General features: G+C 38.1%; 2 protein-coding genes across 41 annotated transcripts in view; one reads left to right on the plus strand and one right to left on the minus strand.

Moving 5' to 3' along the window:
- Positions 1-16,357, plus strand: part of Creb1 (cAMP responsive element binding protein 1) — a 69,337-nt gene that overhangs the window by 22,548 nt on the left and 30,432 nt on the right. For 14 of the 34 annotated variants that reach the window (XR_015628935.1, XR_015628937.1, XR_015628938.1 and 11 more), the window contains 3 exons: positions 2,703-2,849; positions 10,112-10,212; positions 13,314-13,456. Coding sequence is in view for 17 of the 34 variants with exons in the window: in XM_087567814.1 (XP_087423940.1) it covers positions 2,703-2,849; positions 10,112-10,212; positions 13,314-13,456 (391 nt within the window). In the remaining 17 variants the exon portion in view is untranslated. Of the gene's footprint in view, positions 1-2,702; positions 2,850-3,552; positions 3,595-5,472; positions 5,584-10,111; positions 10,213-13,313; positions 13,457-16,357 lie in introns of those variants that run through there. The other 20 variants (XR_015628931.1, XR_015628932.1, XR_015628936.1 and 17 more) reach the window with 4 other exon arrangements.
- Positions 1-16,357, minus strand: part of Mettl21a (methyltransferase 21A, HSPA lysine) — a 76,075-nt gene that overhangs the window by 14,129 nt on the left and 45,589 nt on the right. For 2 of the 7 annotated variants that reach the window (XR_015628374.1, XR_015628372.1), the window contains exons 4-5: positions 16,203-16,320; positions 1,940-2,909 (exon numbers count right to left, since the gene is read on the minus strand). Coding sequence is in view for 2 of the 7 variants with exons in the window: in XM_087564387.1 (XP_087420513.1) it covers positions 16,301-16,320 (20 nt within the window). In the remaining 5 variants the exon portion in view is untranslated. Of the gene's footprint in view, positions 1-1,939; positions 2,910-14,587; positions 16,321-16,357 lie in introns of those variants that run through there. The other 5 variants (XR_015628373.1, XR_015628376.1, XR_015628375.1 and 2 more) reach the window with 5 other exon arrangements.

Below are 16,357 nucleotides of genomic sequence, written 5' to 3' on the forward strand. Positions count from 1 at the left end.
CAGGCCATACTTCCCAAGGTTGTTGTGAATATGGCCCAACACATTTGTAAGTGACAATATTACAATGAAAAGATAGGACACCTGTGATAGGAGAGTGCTTGCCTAGCAGGCACAAGGCCCTGAGTTTAATCCATGGCACAGAATAAAAATAGCATGCAAGAATAGAACGCAGCAACAGTGTCCTGGTAGTTCTGGTAGTAGGAAAATATAGGGTTTTTAGCCAGGCCTTATCAGCCAGGCTTGTGATAACAGCTTCTTGAGAGTCTGAGCAGGAGGATCATAAGCTCAAGATCTGCCCTGATAATCAAGTGAGTCAGTGTCTTAAGATTGGAAAAAAAGAGGACTGACCAGTGATAACACTCCATGCTAGATTACTTGTCTGCTACCTACCCATACATACATGAAAGAGGGCGTATTTAGTACTTTATGTTTAGTTCATCTGTCTGTGTAAACCTAAGTGTGAAGAGCCTTGATAAGTACGTAGGGTGGAAATCACTGGATTAGCTTCTGTGATCACTGGATTAGCTTCTGTGCACCCTGAAAGGATGCATGGGAGACAACACTGAGTCTGTAATGGCTTCAAATACTCAGATAGCTTCCTCCTGTGGACTTCAGATGGCACACTCAGCTCATAACAACTTTATGTTATGGTGTGGCTGAGTCTTTCAAACCCGAGGGGACAGATCCTTAGTTCCCTCCTAGATTTGTCATTAAACAGAACAACATGCACGGCTCTGCAGACAGTCCTTTCACCACATTTATAGAATACAGTAAAACGAAACATGACTAAAGTGACCAGAAAAGGATTTCGTGACTGTCTAAGGAAAGACACTTCTAGTTTGAATCTGTGTGTTAAAGATTACCTGTCTTCAAGAGGTCTTTCCCCGAGCTTCAGTGAAGCGTCTCGCTGGGTATGTCTTTGGACTCCTACTCAGTGCTACACTTTCACAACCCCAGCTCTCCCAAATCCTGTCCCTCTTTCATTGTCTCATCTTTAATTCCTCTCTTCAGATACCCATTCAGAAAGCCCTTGCTCTGCCTCTAGATGTTCATACATGTTGCTTCTCTCAGACCTGTCCTTACCACCTGCTACCCTATTTCTGGCCCTCGTCATCCTACCCTAACTATATAGGCTTTCTCATGGCACACCACCTCCACTTTTCTCCCTCTGAAGTATGTATGTTATTCACTAAAGTGATTGATCTAGAATGCAAACTTCACCATGCTATTTACTTCAAAAAGCCTTTCAACAATTCTTCCTATATTTTCAGAATAAATGAAGTTTTGTGTTTGAAACATGGCCTTGAATGGCTCAGGCTGGATTTGGTTGGACTTTACAACAATCCTTCTGCACCAATATCTTTAGTATTGGAATTACAAATATGTGCCATTTTTACTGACTAAAATATAAGATTTTTGTTTGAGACATGCCTGAAACTCACAGAGATCTGGATACCTCTGCCTCCCAGTAGTTCTGGCTTGAAAGCTTTTTTAAATCTGACATATAGAGAGGTGTGGGGTCTTTTTGTTTGTTTGTTTGTTTTATTTTGTGTGAGTACACTGTAACTGCTTTCAGACACACCAAAAGAGGGCATCATATCCCATTATAGATGGTTGTGAGCCACCATGTGGTTGCTGGGAATTGAACTCAGGACCTCTGGAAAAGCAGTCAGTGCTCTTAACCTCTGAACCATCTCTCCAGCCCCATATAGAGAGGCTTTTAAAACTAGACCATTAAAGCCTTTTAGAGCCTCTGTTTCTTTATCTCTACTTATGACATAAGCAGCAGTGTGTGTCTTTCCTCCATTTTACATCCACACACACATGCATGCACACACACCACACATACACACACTCAAACACATCTATACTTACATGCATGCACACACATACACACACAAACAAGTACACAAACACACACACGGGTCATTAACTTTTTGAAAGCAGGGTCCTATATCTTTCTCTTTTTTATTATAACATTGTTCTTGGTACACGAGTCCTAGTTACTAAGTTCTATTGTAAATATGTTGGAGCTTAGGAATAATAAATGGTATTCGATAGACATGTCAGTCAATTTAAGAACCTTTAAGATTTGGATATTGAATCATTAATATTGACTTCTTTGTACTTCAAGAAAAACTAGTTTCTTTTTAATATTCTTTCAGCTCTGCTCCTTTATTCATCCAAAATGAAAACATGTCTTAAAATCCACCTGTTACCAGATTAGTGTTTTTTATGAATAGGAGAAATTGAAAATTTTAATTACAATGCATTTGCTTTCTTGTTAAAAACATATTTGTAATTAGTCTAAATGTGTTGTTCTGAACTTAGTAAGTTCTTATTGCCCAGACTGGAAAAGTTAAGATTTTAAAACATGGTTTAATATCAGGGTGTTCTGAAAACTTGTGTGCTTAAGGCCAGCATGTCTGTTGTTGACATTGGGTGAATCAGTCTCGGCATATTTTTGTCTTTAAGTAAATATAATCCTTATTACTCAGCCTTTAATTTAAAAAGAAAGAAAGAAAGCTTGAATATAAAAAGCAGGCAGGAAAGAGTTTTAAATTGTTGGTTTCTTGCACATTGTTAAAATATGTATTAAGTAGGAAGGTCATAGTTTTGCTTATTAGAAGTCACTTTATGTTAAACCTGAGTAGTCCCACAGAGGTTGCTGTGGTGGTCATTGCTTTCCGTGTTTTCTGTAGGTATCCATGCCAGCAGCTCATGCGACGTCATCTGCTCCCACTGTAACCTTAGTGCAGCTGCCCAATGGGCAGACAGTCCAGGTCCATGGGGTCATCCAGGCGGCCCAGCCATCAGTTATTCAGTCTCCACAAGTCCAAACAGTTCAGGTATGTGTGCGACAAGCTCTATATGTACTTCAATAACTTGTTTGTAGCCATTTCTGTCTCCTTTCATTAGTTGTGAAAATAAGGACACATTAGTTTAGATTTATTTTGCTTGGTAGTAAAGGAGTATGTTGAATCTGCATAGTTCAGTTATATATGCCAAGTCATATCTAAAGAAAATTACTTTTTTTAAGCTTCAAAAGAAAAAGCATTTATTTAGAGAGATAGATAGTAATACATGTGATAAGTGGAAATGTTGGGAAACACTGTAAGACTGATGTACCTAAATTAAGGATAATCAACTTAAAATGAGACGAAGTTTGTATGGGGAAAGGGTTGCTAAAGATTAATTAATAGTCTTACCTGAGATAAGATTTGTACTAGAGATCACATCAGACATCGAATTGTCTGTTGAACTTTTAGGTAGAGTATGTAACTCTGAAATAATACAGTATCTAGAAGGTACATCATGAGGGTCATTGATTGTATCACATATCTGATTCTTTGGAGAGGTTGCTCCTTTGGGGTAAAGGGAATAAAGGCATTCTAGACATCTGAAGAGGACTACTTAGGTCTAGGGACCCAAGAGCAGTAACAGGACAATTCTTTGCAGATCAGCTAATTGAAGGAAAAGCGAGCAAAGACTAAACATTCATGCAAGTAGGCCATAACCCCAGCCTCCCGTTTCATATTTTTTACTTCACAGTCTTCCTGTAAGGACTTAAAAAGACTTTTCTCCGGAACTCAGGTGAGTCCTAGGTCCTAGATTTGAAGAAAATTACTTTTAGAAAGGAAGGTGAGAAATTATGTATGTCTTTGTCCTTCTCTGTGAACATGGAATTTCAGGGTTTGAGTCCAACTGTACGCCTCTGTTGCACTGCTCACTGCTTAGTTACTGCTCAGGTCTCTAACAGCTCTCCTCCAGCTGATAGCCAGCCCAGAATGCACGAACACCTTGTGAAAAGGAAGCTGTACCTCCTGAGGACTGGACAGTTAGACATGAAGCCTAACTGCTGAAATACTGTGTAGTTAGACAGAGAATGCCTTTCTAAAATGGGGACCTGCTGACCACAGGAACTAAGCAAATCTAACTGTTTCTGTCAAACTTCTTCCTTTCCCTTCTTTCCCCACACTCTTCCTACTATACAGAAACATATCAAGATTCAACAAGCTTCTATTTTTCTTCAGCATTTATTATATGGTATATGTTTAATTTCTCTTGCTCAGCCTTGGCTGTTTTCTAGAGTGGATCTGCTGTGTTTTTCTTGTATGGTAGCCAGAACTGACTGATATTTTCACGAAGAGGAAAGGTGCTTGCTCCTTTGTCCTGGAACCAGGCTGTTCTTGTCATTAAACCCACATCAGGTTTCATCAGCATTATGTCAAGCTGTAGAGTTGATGTTACCTCCTCTACTTTTTTCTTCCCTTTGTACTTCTGGTTTGCTTTAACACTTTCAGGGTAGAGAACTGTTGTCCTGTGAAGACCTGTAGTTACTAATTTCCTGAAGATACTAGGAATGGACATTACTAACAAGCAGTGACAGTATTAGCCAAGTCAAAGCCTCGTTTTGAGAAACCACAGTGATAAGTAATCCTGTGACTTAGCCTGTATTTTAGGGAATACAGTCTTGCCATCCTCCATATGATCTCAGCACTAACTCCATACCTGCATTCTTCTCTAGAGCTTGGCCTGCTAGTCAAGAGTTTTAGAGACCAGACCCATTTTGGATAGTAATAGGTCAAGTGATGCTGAGCACAAATCACCCTTACTTCTCTTTCACTTACAGAAAGTTTTTGCTATTACAAAATAGGCTACAAAATACATAATACAGTTTTTAATTAATAGAATATGATATTTAATTGTGCCTTTATTCTTTTATTCTTATCTTGGGGCAAAATAATTTAAACTCAAGTATTAAATGTCCTTAACTTTGATAGAAATCTGGGTTTGTCTTTTCAAGAATAACATTTTTATCACAGTGAGCTATGCTTATAACTTTAAAAATACATGTTTGAAAAAGGAAACCTGGACTCCTGAAAGTCTGGACTGTATGGAGATGTAATGTGTGTTTCTTTTTCATGAAATATGCTAAACCAGGAGAATGTGTTAAACTTGCATGGTTATTTGAGCCAGCTACCAGTGGTTAGTGTTAATAACTAGGAAGTAGTGGCTTACAAGAGGTTATTAAACAGGGTGAGGTATCCTTCAGACTTACAGATGATAGAATGTTAGTGTTATATATAAAGTTTCCAAAACATACAAGGTATGTGTCTCCTAGTGAGAGAATAAGAATAGTAGGACTTCTGCTGATGTATTTCAATATAATAATATTGGAGACTGAGCTGTATTAATTAATATTCTGTGTACAGCTTCACTTTACTGCCTTAATTTATTCTTGTATGTATAAACCACATCTCACAGATGATGTGAGAATTCTTGCAAAAATGACAGCAGTTACAGCAGTTTCACAGTGTATACAGGGTTAGTAGTGGCACTTACCAGTTTGGACCACATTTCAATATAGTGCTGTCTAAATGTACCAGAAAAGATTCATAGATTTTATGAGTGTAAATTATGACATCCATTTCTTCAACAAATGTTTATTGATCACGTGCTATGTGCCAGTCATTGTTCTAGGTGCTATGAAAGGCAGCAGTGAGCAAACAGTACATCTCTGTTCTCATGAAGATCACACTTGAGTGAAGAGACACACTATGAGAAAATAAAATGTGTCAGGTGAGGATAAGTGCTGCAGAGTTAATAAAACAAGGGAAAGGGTAGAGCAAGATGCAAAGGGAAGTATGCTGTAATTCATTCAAGGTGGTTGGGGAGCACAGTGAGCAGAAACCAGACAGCCGGAGAGGCAGCTAAGCCAAACTAAAGATGTGGAAATGAGGGTGTTTGTTATTTGAAACAGTAGTATGTTCCTGCTGGTTCCCTAAGTAAAGTGAGTGAGAAAGGGGAGGACAGTGATGGAGACTCAGTGTCGATAGACTCTTTAATACTTTGATGTGATGGAGACAGCAGTAAAGGCTTGTACAACACAGTGGTTCCCCTCTCTGGCTATCATACAGACATAGCATCGCTGTGTCTGAATTAGGAATGGGTAGTAGGTTTGGTGGTGGGAAGGATATTTGGTTTTTGTTTTGTTAGCCCAAGACAAGTGTTCCAAAGTTTCTGATCTTCTTGGTAATGGCAAACAAGGACTTTGAAGGGGTATTTTACCTAATAGAAGTCCCTTTGTGCTATCATTATGGGCAGGGGGCTTTAGCCATAAATGAAAGGATTATTAGTTTTTAGAAGAAATTGTGGGGAGAAATTGGAAAATGCTTTCTTAACATTCATGGTGAACGGTGTCAGTTTATCTTTTTAATTCAATCTTTAAAGACTTAGAGTTTCCTCAGTTGTTTCCACTCTCCCAGCCTTAGGAGCTGCTGAACTTTGCTGTTAAATTTGAGACTAGCTGGGCATGTGACCACATCTTTAACACTGGCAAGGGTAGGAAGAGCTGAGAGAGAACCAGGGCTGGATCTCTGAGTTAAAGGCTGGCCTGTCCTACAAGGCAAGTTTCAGGCCACCCGAAGGTTTATATAGTAATATCTTGTTGCAAAAAAGGAAAAAACCGTATCTTTTTGCTAGAGTGCAGTACAATAATCATAGACCAGCAATCAAAATACATTGATATATATTGACACTTCATTGATACATGAAAATTAAAATAATTACTTTCTAAGCACAGCTGAAAGGCACTTAGTTTGTTAGTCTTTACATTTAGAGTTAAAAACAAATTGGTAGATATCCAGCCACATTTCCAAAAATGCAGGCCTGCCCTGGGTGGGCAGGGTAAGTATTACTGTAAAGACAGCCTCGAAGGCGTTGTTGCCTCAGTGCTGGGATTAAAGGCATGCACCTCCATTCTTGACTTGAATCACTGGTGAAAGATGTTAATGATCTTTTGGGCTTTCAAGAGTCTCTGTAGCCTTAGCTGTCCCAGAACTAGCTCTGTAGACCAGGCTGGCCCCTAGCCCAGAGAGATAACACCTACCTTTACCTCCTGAGTGATGGGATGTGTGTCACCACTGCCTGGCTCTTAGTGATCTTCTAATGAAGTACATTTAACGATGTTGTTCTTACTGTTAGTAAAATACTTAATTCTATTTGAATAAATTATTTAATATTTAGCCTAGCCTAAGAACTTTTTAAATATATAACATTTAAAATTTACAACTAGACATTTTTGCCCATGAGAAATTTTCTTATTTGTCTGCTTGTTTGCCTGTACAAGATGTGCCTGGTACCTACTGATGCCAGAGGGGGGCATCCTGAGGACTGGATTAGGGATGGTGTGAGCTTCCATATCAGTGCTGGGACTGAGCCCAGGTCTTTTGGAAGATCAGCTGTTCTTACCTGAGCCATTTCTCCAACCCCAGTTTTCTTATTTGTAAGGGAGATAGCAGATCATGTTTTAAGATCTGGTCTTTTTTGATCCATTGAGTAAAAAGTTATCTAAACCACAAGTCTTAATCCCAGCCAAGCAAAACACGTTTGCAAAGGATTGTATGGTTTTAATAATGTTTTATCATTTCTTAATTTCTAGTCACTGTATAGTTCTTTTAAAATTTTAAGTTATAAAAAGGTAATGGTTTCGGTTTTGGAAATGTCCAGACTGTTACAAACAGCCAAAGGTAAAAGCCTTTTTAAGGACTTTGGGAGACAGACATGGACATGGCAAGAGGTGTGAGGGCACTAGGGGGACTCTGTTACTGGAATGTGGTAATTATGAAACCTGTATTAGATTTTAAATTTTAAATAATTGTTTTTAATTTCTTATATTTATGAATAGTTATAAAATTGAATCTTGATATTTTTATTAGTGTAAAAAGCATATATCCTCTGACTTTTTTTTGGTAAGGCTTTACTTTTCAAGAGCAACTTGATTCACAGCAAAATTGAAAGTTACAGGGTTTTCCCATGTATTCATGGCCTCCACATGCATAGCTGCCTCCATGTTAACACCCCCACATACCAGATGCTGTATTTGTTAGCACTGCTGCATCATAACCGTCCAAGCCCGAGTGAGTGTGAGGTGGTACACAGGCCTCTCAGTGTCGGTTTGCTCTATAGCCATGTGGTTTGGGTTTTTCCCGTTTTAGTTAATCCTTTCTGTTCCAAATGACAAAATCTTTTAGATTAGAGAAAGGCAACAAAATCCACTGAGTTGGTGTAGGAAACAAAGTTACAGCTAAAAAAGCAGAATTTTATTTCAATACTCATCTATACTTAGTTTATTTGTTTATATATTTTGATTTTTGTTGTTGTTGAGTCACAGAGCCCTGGTTGACTTTGGACTTGCTATATGGTATGTATAACTTTGAACTACTGATCCTCCTGTCTCCACCTCCCAGTTGCTAGGTTTGTAGGCCTAAGGCACCATACTTACTTTCACATGGTGCTGATGGTCAAACCCGGGGTTTTGTTCATGTTATGCAAGCACTTTCACCTGAGCTACATCCCTAAGGTGTGATAGTACCTACCTAGGCGCCAGCATTGGGAAGCAGGGCTAGGGAGTCTGTCTGTATCATAGTACACTTGCCGTAGTAGTATCCACTCTGAACATATTTATTGGCTATTGACTTTTTCTTGTAAGTTTTTTTTTCTTTTCCCAGTTTCTGATCTTCTCATTGTCCATAAGAACATTTGTGTAGAGACACTAGAGTGGGCTGAGTTTAATGGCTGGAGCATTCCTTACTTCTCTCTGCAGTGAGCATATGCATCATATAGCACTGTCAGCAACATGAGTTAGACTGCATGCCAAATTCCTTTGGCATTTCTCAAATGTGTCCAAATATGGTTTTGTATGCTGCTGTTGACTGTTTTGAGGTGATGCTAGCACGCACAGGCCCTTTTGTCTTGTTTAAATCTACTTCTCAGTGTGACAGCATCGCGTCACATGGAGGAAAGCACACGAGGCCCCTGTAGTATAGACTAGAAAAACCTGGTAATATAAGTTTTACAGACTTTGAGTCCAGAGTAATGTAAAGGCCTGTGAGCTTGTTGCTGTGACAGCACTGACACTGGAGCCACCAGGGTTTTAATGCCTGTGAAGTCTGAAGTGGAAGTACTGACTGCAAGCGGGGGCCACACTCCTTAGCTTGGTGGCCCATAGAATTGCCTGTCCTGCTTGTGCCTCAGCTCTCTGTCTTCTTCAGTGAACACAGGACCAGGACTCGTGTGGTACTGGATGTTTACTGTATGAAATAATGGACTACATGGAAGCGATAGTATATAATTTGGCACGTAATGTTATTGGTAAACTCTAGTTTCTGCCACCCCACATAGTCTTTACCCCAGTCTAAGGACCCTTAACGGAAAGGCATAGCTCATTCATTACCTTAAGTTTTACTCAAGAATGCCAACTTTTGAAGCATGTTTATGTACAGTAGAGATTGTTTACTGACTTGGAGGAAAGGCAGTGTCTATGTCAGAGCTATCATTGCTGTGATGAATCAGCACGACCAAAGCAACTTGGAGGAAAAGGTTTATTTGGCTCACACTTTCACATCACTGTTCATCATCAAGGAAATTCAGGGCAGGAACTCAAACAGGGCAGGAACCTGAGGCAGGAGCTGATACAGGGGCCATGGAGGAAGTGCTGCTTACTGGCTTGCTCCTCATGACTGCTCAGCCTGCTTCCTTACAAAACCCAGGACCACCTACCCCTGGATGGCACCACCCCCAATAGACTGAGCCCTCCCCTGTCAATTGCTATAAGAAAATGCCCTACAGACTTATCTGCAGCCAGATCTTTCTCAATTGAGGCTCCCTCCTCTCTGATGACGCTAGCTTGTGTCACGTTGACATAAAAATAGCCAGCAGTCTACTATTTGGTAAAGAATCACTGACTTAAACAACTGTAAATCTGTTTGTACAACAATTATAGGAAATCATATTATCGACTTAGGGCTAACTCGTGTCAGAAAACTTAGTTTGCTAGGCAGTTCTATTCTAACAACTGTAAGAAATCATTGCCATGATGATATATTCAGAATTGATTTCTTGGGAGAAGTTAAAAACATTTTCTGGACAGATGTTTCTGTGTCCATGGCATCATTTTAATCTGTAGGAGATGAATTTTAGTGGTATGGTTGTCTCCATTAGAAACTGAAATATGTATAAGATTTATATATATATTCTTTGTATTGGACTTAAATATTTTATGGGAAATAAATTTGATAATCAAGATAAAGTTATTCTTTGTTTTCAGATTTCAACTATTGCAGAAAGTGAAGATTCACAGGAGTCTGTGGATAGTGTAACTGATTCCCAAAAACGAAGGGAAATCCTTTCAAGGAGGCCTTCCTACAGGTATGTGGTGTAATAGAGTCAGAGAGCGCAGGAAGGCATAGTACTTGGCAATAGAAATGTCAGGACACTGATAAAGCTGCTCCAGCAAGTACTTTGCAGATTATTTCTCTTGAGTTACATCTCAAATAAGCTGGCATTTGCAGTACAAAATAAGACTACTTACTCTAAATTAGTAAATCCCTGAAAACCATTCAAAAAACAGATATTTCATTATGATTCTTAATAATGGAAAAATTACAGTTACGAAGTACAACAGAAGATAATTTTCTGTTTGAGGTCACCACAATATGAGGTATGTTAAAGGGTTAGGAAGGCTGAGAAGCACTGCTCTAATATTTGTAGCACAGCATTTCCCTTGTTCTGTTTCTGTAGCTATGCTGAGGGCTGCTCGGGATTCCTTTGAGTGTTAGCGTTGTGCTCAGGTACACTGTTGATCTGCTTAGCTACACATTTGCAGGCCGTTTTTATGTCATGGGCCTTAACAAAGAGCTGGATTTGATAGTTCAGGGTAGCGCTTTGCTATCATCCTCTAGTTTGAGTTCAACTGTAATGTTACCTACCTAGTCTATGCCTTGCCTTGAAGGAAGGTCAAAGACAATTAGTACATATATCAATTGGTTCCATATTAAGTATATTGAGAAACAACATACCTACTAATCTCATATGCTTACTTAAGAATTCAGTAAACTTCAGAATTCTACAGTTACCTTCTGTGTTAGTTTAAATTATGCCTATATAAATTCCTATTTATTTTTAGATTTATTTTGTTCTATGTATATGGGTGTTTTCTCTGCATATGTCTGTATTCAGTTGTGTGCATGATGCCAACAGAGGTCAGAAGAAGATGGTGGATCCACTAGAACTGACTTACACATGGTTGTGAGTCACTCTGGATTCTAGGAATCAAAACAGGTCTTAGAATAGAGCAACCAGTGCTCTTAACCACTGATCCTTCTCTCTAGCCTTGCTCCTTTTTTTTTTTTTAAAGGTAGTTGATGTTTTCCTTACCTTTCTCTACATACGTACTTAGAGTTACCACTAAGCTCTTTTTCTATCCTCACCCAACTATAAATTCTAAATATTATAAGTGAATTAATTTTGAGATCTTAAGAAATTTTATGTTGTAGGATATATATCATGGGCATTTATATGTATAATCATTTCATTTTGTTTTTGTTTTGTGTGTGTGAGTGTTTGTATTTCTGTGCATCATGTGCATGAGGTACCTGCAGAGGCTGGAAATGTCAGGTCTTCTAGTACTGGAGTTCCAGTGTGAGCTGCTCATGCTGCTGGGAGTTGAGGCTGTATCTCCAGCCCTTCTCTTTTGTTTTTTATATATATAGCGTGTATTAGAGTTTGAGACATTGAAGTATATCTCATGTTATTATATAATACCTTTGATCCTGAAGCAAATCCAACAAAGTATTAGAAACAAGTCACATGACTTCTCCTAAATCCTATGCAAATCATAACTGCCAGTCAGCCAGATGACTCCAGCAGATAAACGTCCACGTAAAGATGAAAGGAAAGAACCAACTCCACACATACACCTCCTGCTACCTTCACACTTAAAACAGTCAAACAGACAAAACCCACAAAAATACCAGCTTTATGTTTGCCTTAATAGTTTTCTGGCCAAAATCCTAGCAGATATTATTTGAATCAACCATGCTTTACTAATCAAATGAAAGCCCTCAGAAATCATGCAGAGAGGGTTATAAAGGATAATGCCACCTTACCTTACAGTCAGATTTTCACACTGATAGACTGTTTATATGAAGTTTATGAATTCCTGAATTGTAACCTTTATAGCAAGATACTTATAGCATGCTTGCAAGGTTAGAAAAATGAAATTGATTATACAAAATAGGTTTTTATTGGAACAACCTATTGTTATAAAGCAGTTAATTTGTATACAGCAAAAAGATGCTCCATTTGGTCTCATGTGGTTTTATATTTTTACCAGTAATTGTTCTGAAAAAACAGAAGTCATGTATATCAGATTTGCAAATGATAGAACCATAAGGCTTAACAAAGTGCCGTGGTTCTAGGAGCACGAGTACCTTGAAAGATCACACAGGCAAAGGAAATGGGCTGAAGAAATAGGACTGTAGTGATAACTGTGAAATCTATTCAAACTGCTTGTAAAATGAACCAGCTTTTCAGATATCTGACTCTGGATTTATTGATGGAAGAATTTGTTTGAAAAAAGTTATTTCTTCTCATTAACCAGTATGCTCTAGAGCAAACAACTAGAATGTGAATAATGTCTTAGCTGTGTATTTGGATTCTCATACAAATGGGAACTAGATTAGATTGGGAGACTAAATTGATAGTTTAAATTTCAACCATAATCCTAAATAAGGAATATTTCTTCATGCTACAATTTTATGTAGTTATCTATAAGTATATATAGAGAGAACCAGGCATGCAAGGTGTGTAACTGTAATCCTAGTACTGGGGAGGCTAATGCAGGAGGATTGTGATTTTCCTGAGATTCATAATAAGACACCTTCTTAAAAACCAAAATAAGCCAGGTGGTGGCGATGCATGCCTTTAATCTTGGCACTTAGGAAGCAGAGGTAGGCAGATCTCTTGAGTTTGTGGCCAGCCTGATCTAAATAGAGTGACAGGGTGAGTTTCAAGATACCAGGACCACACAGAGAAACCCTGTCTCGGGGACACACACACACACACACACACACACACACACACACACACACACGGCTTGGAGTGGGTAGAGGGAGATGGGTCTTCTAAAAGATTCAAATTCAATCCCCAGGACACATACAGCATCTCACAGCCATCTGTAACTCTAGTCATACGATATACAGTGTCCTCCTTTGGATTCTGCAGGCACTAAACATGTACAAATAAAACACCCTAGCGCATAAGATAAAAAAAAACAAAACATATGTAGTTTTATTTATTATCCACCACCACCACCCCCATTACCATCACGCAATTCTTGCATTTAAAGTTCCTACTTTGTTTGGAGTTTATTCATGTGTTTGAATTTTTGTCCTATACATTAGCAGTTTCTAATCTTAATTTGTACTTAGTGACTTTTTTTTAATTAAAATAGCTCCTTATTTTTCTAGGAAAATTTTGAATGACTTATCTTCTGATGCACCAGGGGTGCCAAGGATTGAAGAAGAAAAATCAGAAGAAGAGACTTCAGCCCCTGCCATCACCACTGTAACAGTGCCAACCCCGATTTACCAAACTAGCAGTGGGCAGTATAGTGAGTAATACGTTTTTCTATTATGAAAAGTGAGAAGGAAAACTGTTAGGTTCTCTTTAAGGAAATGATAAATGCCAAAGCTTTTGCTGGCAATATTGTTTGCCCTACTGTCAGACATTATTGAAGAATTGTTAAAAGGCATTTATGGGAATGTCACTCTCTTTTTTCTTTTACCCATTCCTGCCTTCCACCATGTTTCTTACATGATTCACACACAAATTACTATTTTTAATTTTAGCATGGTGTTGGCTTGCCAGCCTGTAATTTGTATTCCAGCTGTATTTAAAGTGGATTCCTAAAGCAAAATTTTTAGTTTTTCCAACACGGAAACTTTTGGTATTATTTATAAAGAAGGGTAATTTTTTAATATTTGCTAGTTTTATTTATGAGTGTGTGTGTGCCTGCATGGGTTTATATGCATCACATGTGTGCAGCAGTTCTGGGAAGCCTTTGGATCAGATCCTGTGGAGATACAGTGACAGACAATTGTGAGCCACCTAATGTGGGTGCCAAGAACCAAGCCTAAGTCCTCTACAAGAGGATTAAGCGTTCTTAACCACTAGGTCATCTGTCTGAACACTAGGGGTGGTGTTCTTGATAAATTGTCTTTACTGTCTGTGATAACTGAGCTAAATAAACTTAGATGGACTTTTTTCCTTAAACTATTGGTAGCTGTAAAGGGGTACATCTTCCCCACCCTGGCCTGGCTCTGTGTCTGTATGTGTGTGTTTACATAGCTTCATACCCAGATTATTTTAAGTGTTTAAGACTTCTCCTCCAGCATGAACACACGGAGGGTATAACCTATCCCTGTCCTAATTCACTACTTAGGGAGTTTCGCTTGAATTAGGAAAGAAAGACACACAGGAGCTGATGAGGAGGATGAATGGATTGCCTACCATTCCCTTAGATGCTTCAGTTTAAACGTACTAGTACTTTGAGTTTTCTTAAAGCTTTATTCACCTTATATACCATCCTTTTGTACATGCATGTGTGCCTTTGATGAAAGTGATTTAGCATTATGTTCTTGACTTTTCTTTTCCACTAAGAAACAAAGTACTGAATACTCACATGTATGGCAAACTGCTTATTTTGTAACTTGTTTATTTAAAAAAAAATTTTTTTTGTTTTATGTGTATGAGTGCTTTGCTTGCATTGTATATCAACAGCACATGTATGTGGTGCCTGTAAAGGTTAGAAGAGAGCATTGGATCCCCTGAAACTGAAGTTACAGGTGGCTGTTAGCCACCACGTGGGTGCTGGGAATTGAATTTGGGTCTTTTGGAAGAGTAGTCAGTGCTCTTAACCTCTTAAGTCATCTCTGCAGTCCTGTGTAAACCTCTTTCTCATTCTTTCCTACTTGTATTCATCCCTCCTTTTTCATTCTGCTTTTTTCCAAAAGCTGTCCTTTACAGAATCTCAGCTATTACAATTTAATTGTATTTAGATTATTTAAGTTAAAATTTAACATAATTATATTTCTTTGTTCATATTTCTTGGTAGCAATTTAATTATACCTAGAGATAATGAATTTATTTTAATGAATTTGGTTTTGTCAGAACTATCTTATACTTTTAAAGTAATCAAGTGTACAAATAAATATTACACAGTTAAAAATGTTTAAATCTTAGATGAGACTTTTATTTTCAAAGAATTGTCGTGTGTGTGTGTGTGAGAGACCTTACTGTTTAAAACAACTATATCTGTTACATAAGAGCAGATGTTTTTAGATTTCCAGGAAAAATAACAAAATCAAATGATCTTAACAGAGTAGCCCATATCTTTTCCTTCCATTCACTTTGAGGTTGTTGCTGTGTAATCAAGAAAAAGTAGAATGTTAATTAAATACACTTGAATTTGCAAATTAACTCCAGGAGAAATGAAGATTTGATTTTGATAACCTTATGATTCTTTAAAAGTCCTTGTTCCCCGACCCTCTTCGTGTATTTTTATTTTATGTGTATGGATGTTTTTGTGCACCAGATGTGTGCAGTACCAGCAAAGGCCAGAAGAGGGTGTCCTGTCCCCTAGAACTAGTTGCTCATGGCTGTGAGCCTCCCTGTTGATGCTGGGAATAGAACCTAAGTTCTCTGAGAGAGCAGCCCTGTCTCCAGACCTTTCCAAGTAATCTTACAAAGTTAATCGTAGAATAATTCATAGACATTTTTTAACATCTAAGATAGTAAAATCTGGAATTAGCTAACATAGCATTATATATGCTAGTATGTTAATTTCCACAAATTTATCACCTTGATAAAGTGACTAATAGTCATGAACTCATAGCTCTTGATTGAACAGTGAATTATCCATTTTCTGTGCGCATACCACTCAGGATAGTATAATTACCCAGAGGTCACCGATAATCCTAAATTAATTTACTTCTGTTATACAATAACTTAATTAGGTACATTGGTACCACATTTTTTTTTTTAACTTTCCTTTTAATGCAATTATAATCCATTATGAAGAGCTGGGAACAAACCTCAGTTGACAGGGTGTATTCCTACCATGTGTGAAGGTTTGATTCTCAGCACTTGCCCATCATATGCGCGTGCACACCAACACACACACACACACACACACACACACACACACACACAATTTATGAAATTGCTCAGGTAAAATTATAATTTTTAGGTTTTTTTTTTTTTTGAAAACTTGATCCTTGGATTTATCTGAGGAGTCAATCATATTTTTCAGTTCCAGTATCCAAAGATCATGTATTTCAAACAAGATAAGAACTTACCTTTCAAGTAACTTTTTCTTTGCACTGTTGTGTAAGGTTGACTTGGATGAGTGCTGAGTGATTTTCATTTGCCAGATAGTAGCTATTGTGCTTCTTCATCAGCAGTCAATAGAAGGCTCTGTGAAGACCCAGACAAGGAGCTTAGAACTAGATAA

The sequence above is a fragment of the Rattus norvegicus genome, chromosome 9, assembly GCF_021556685.1.
Source record: "Rattus norvegicus strain SHRSP/BbbUtx chromosome 9, alternate assembly SHRSP_T2T, whole genome shotgun sequence".
NCBI classification, from domain to species: Eukaryota; Metazoa; Chordata; class Mammalia; order Rodentia; family Muridae; genus Rattus; species Rattus norvegicus.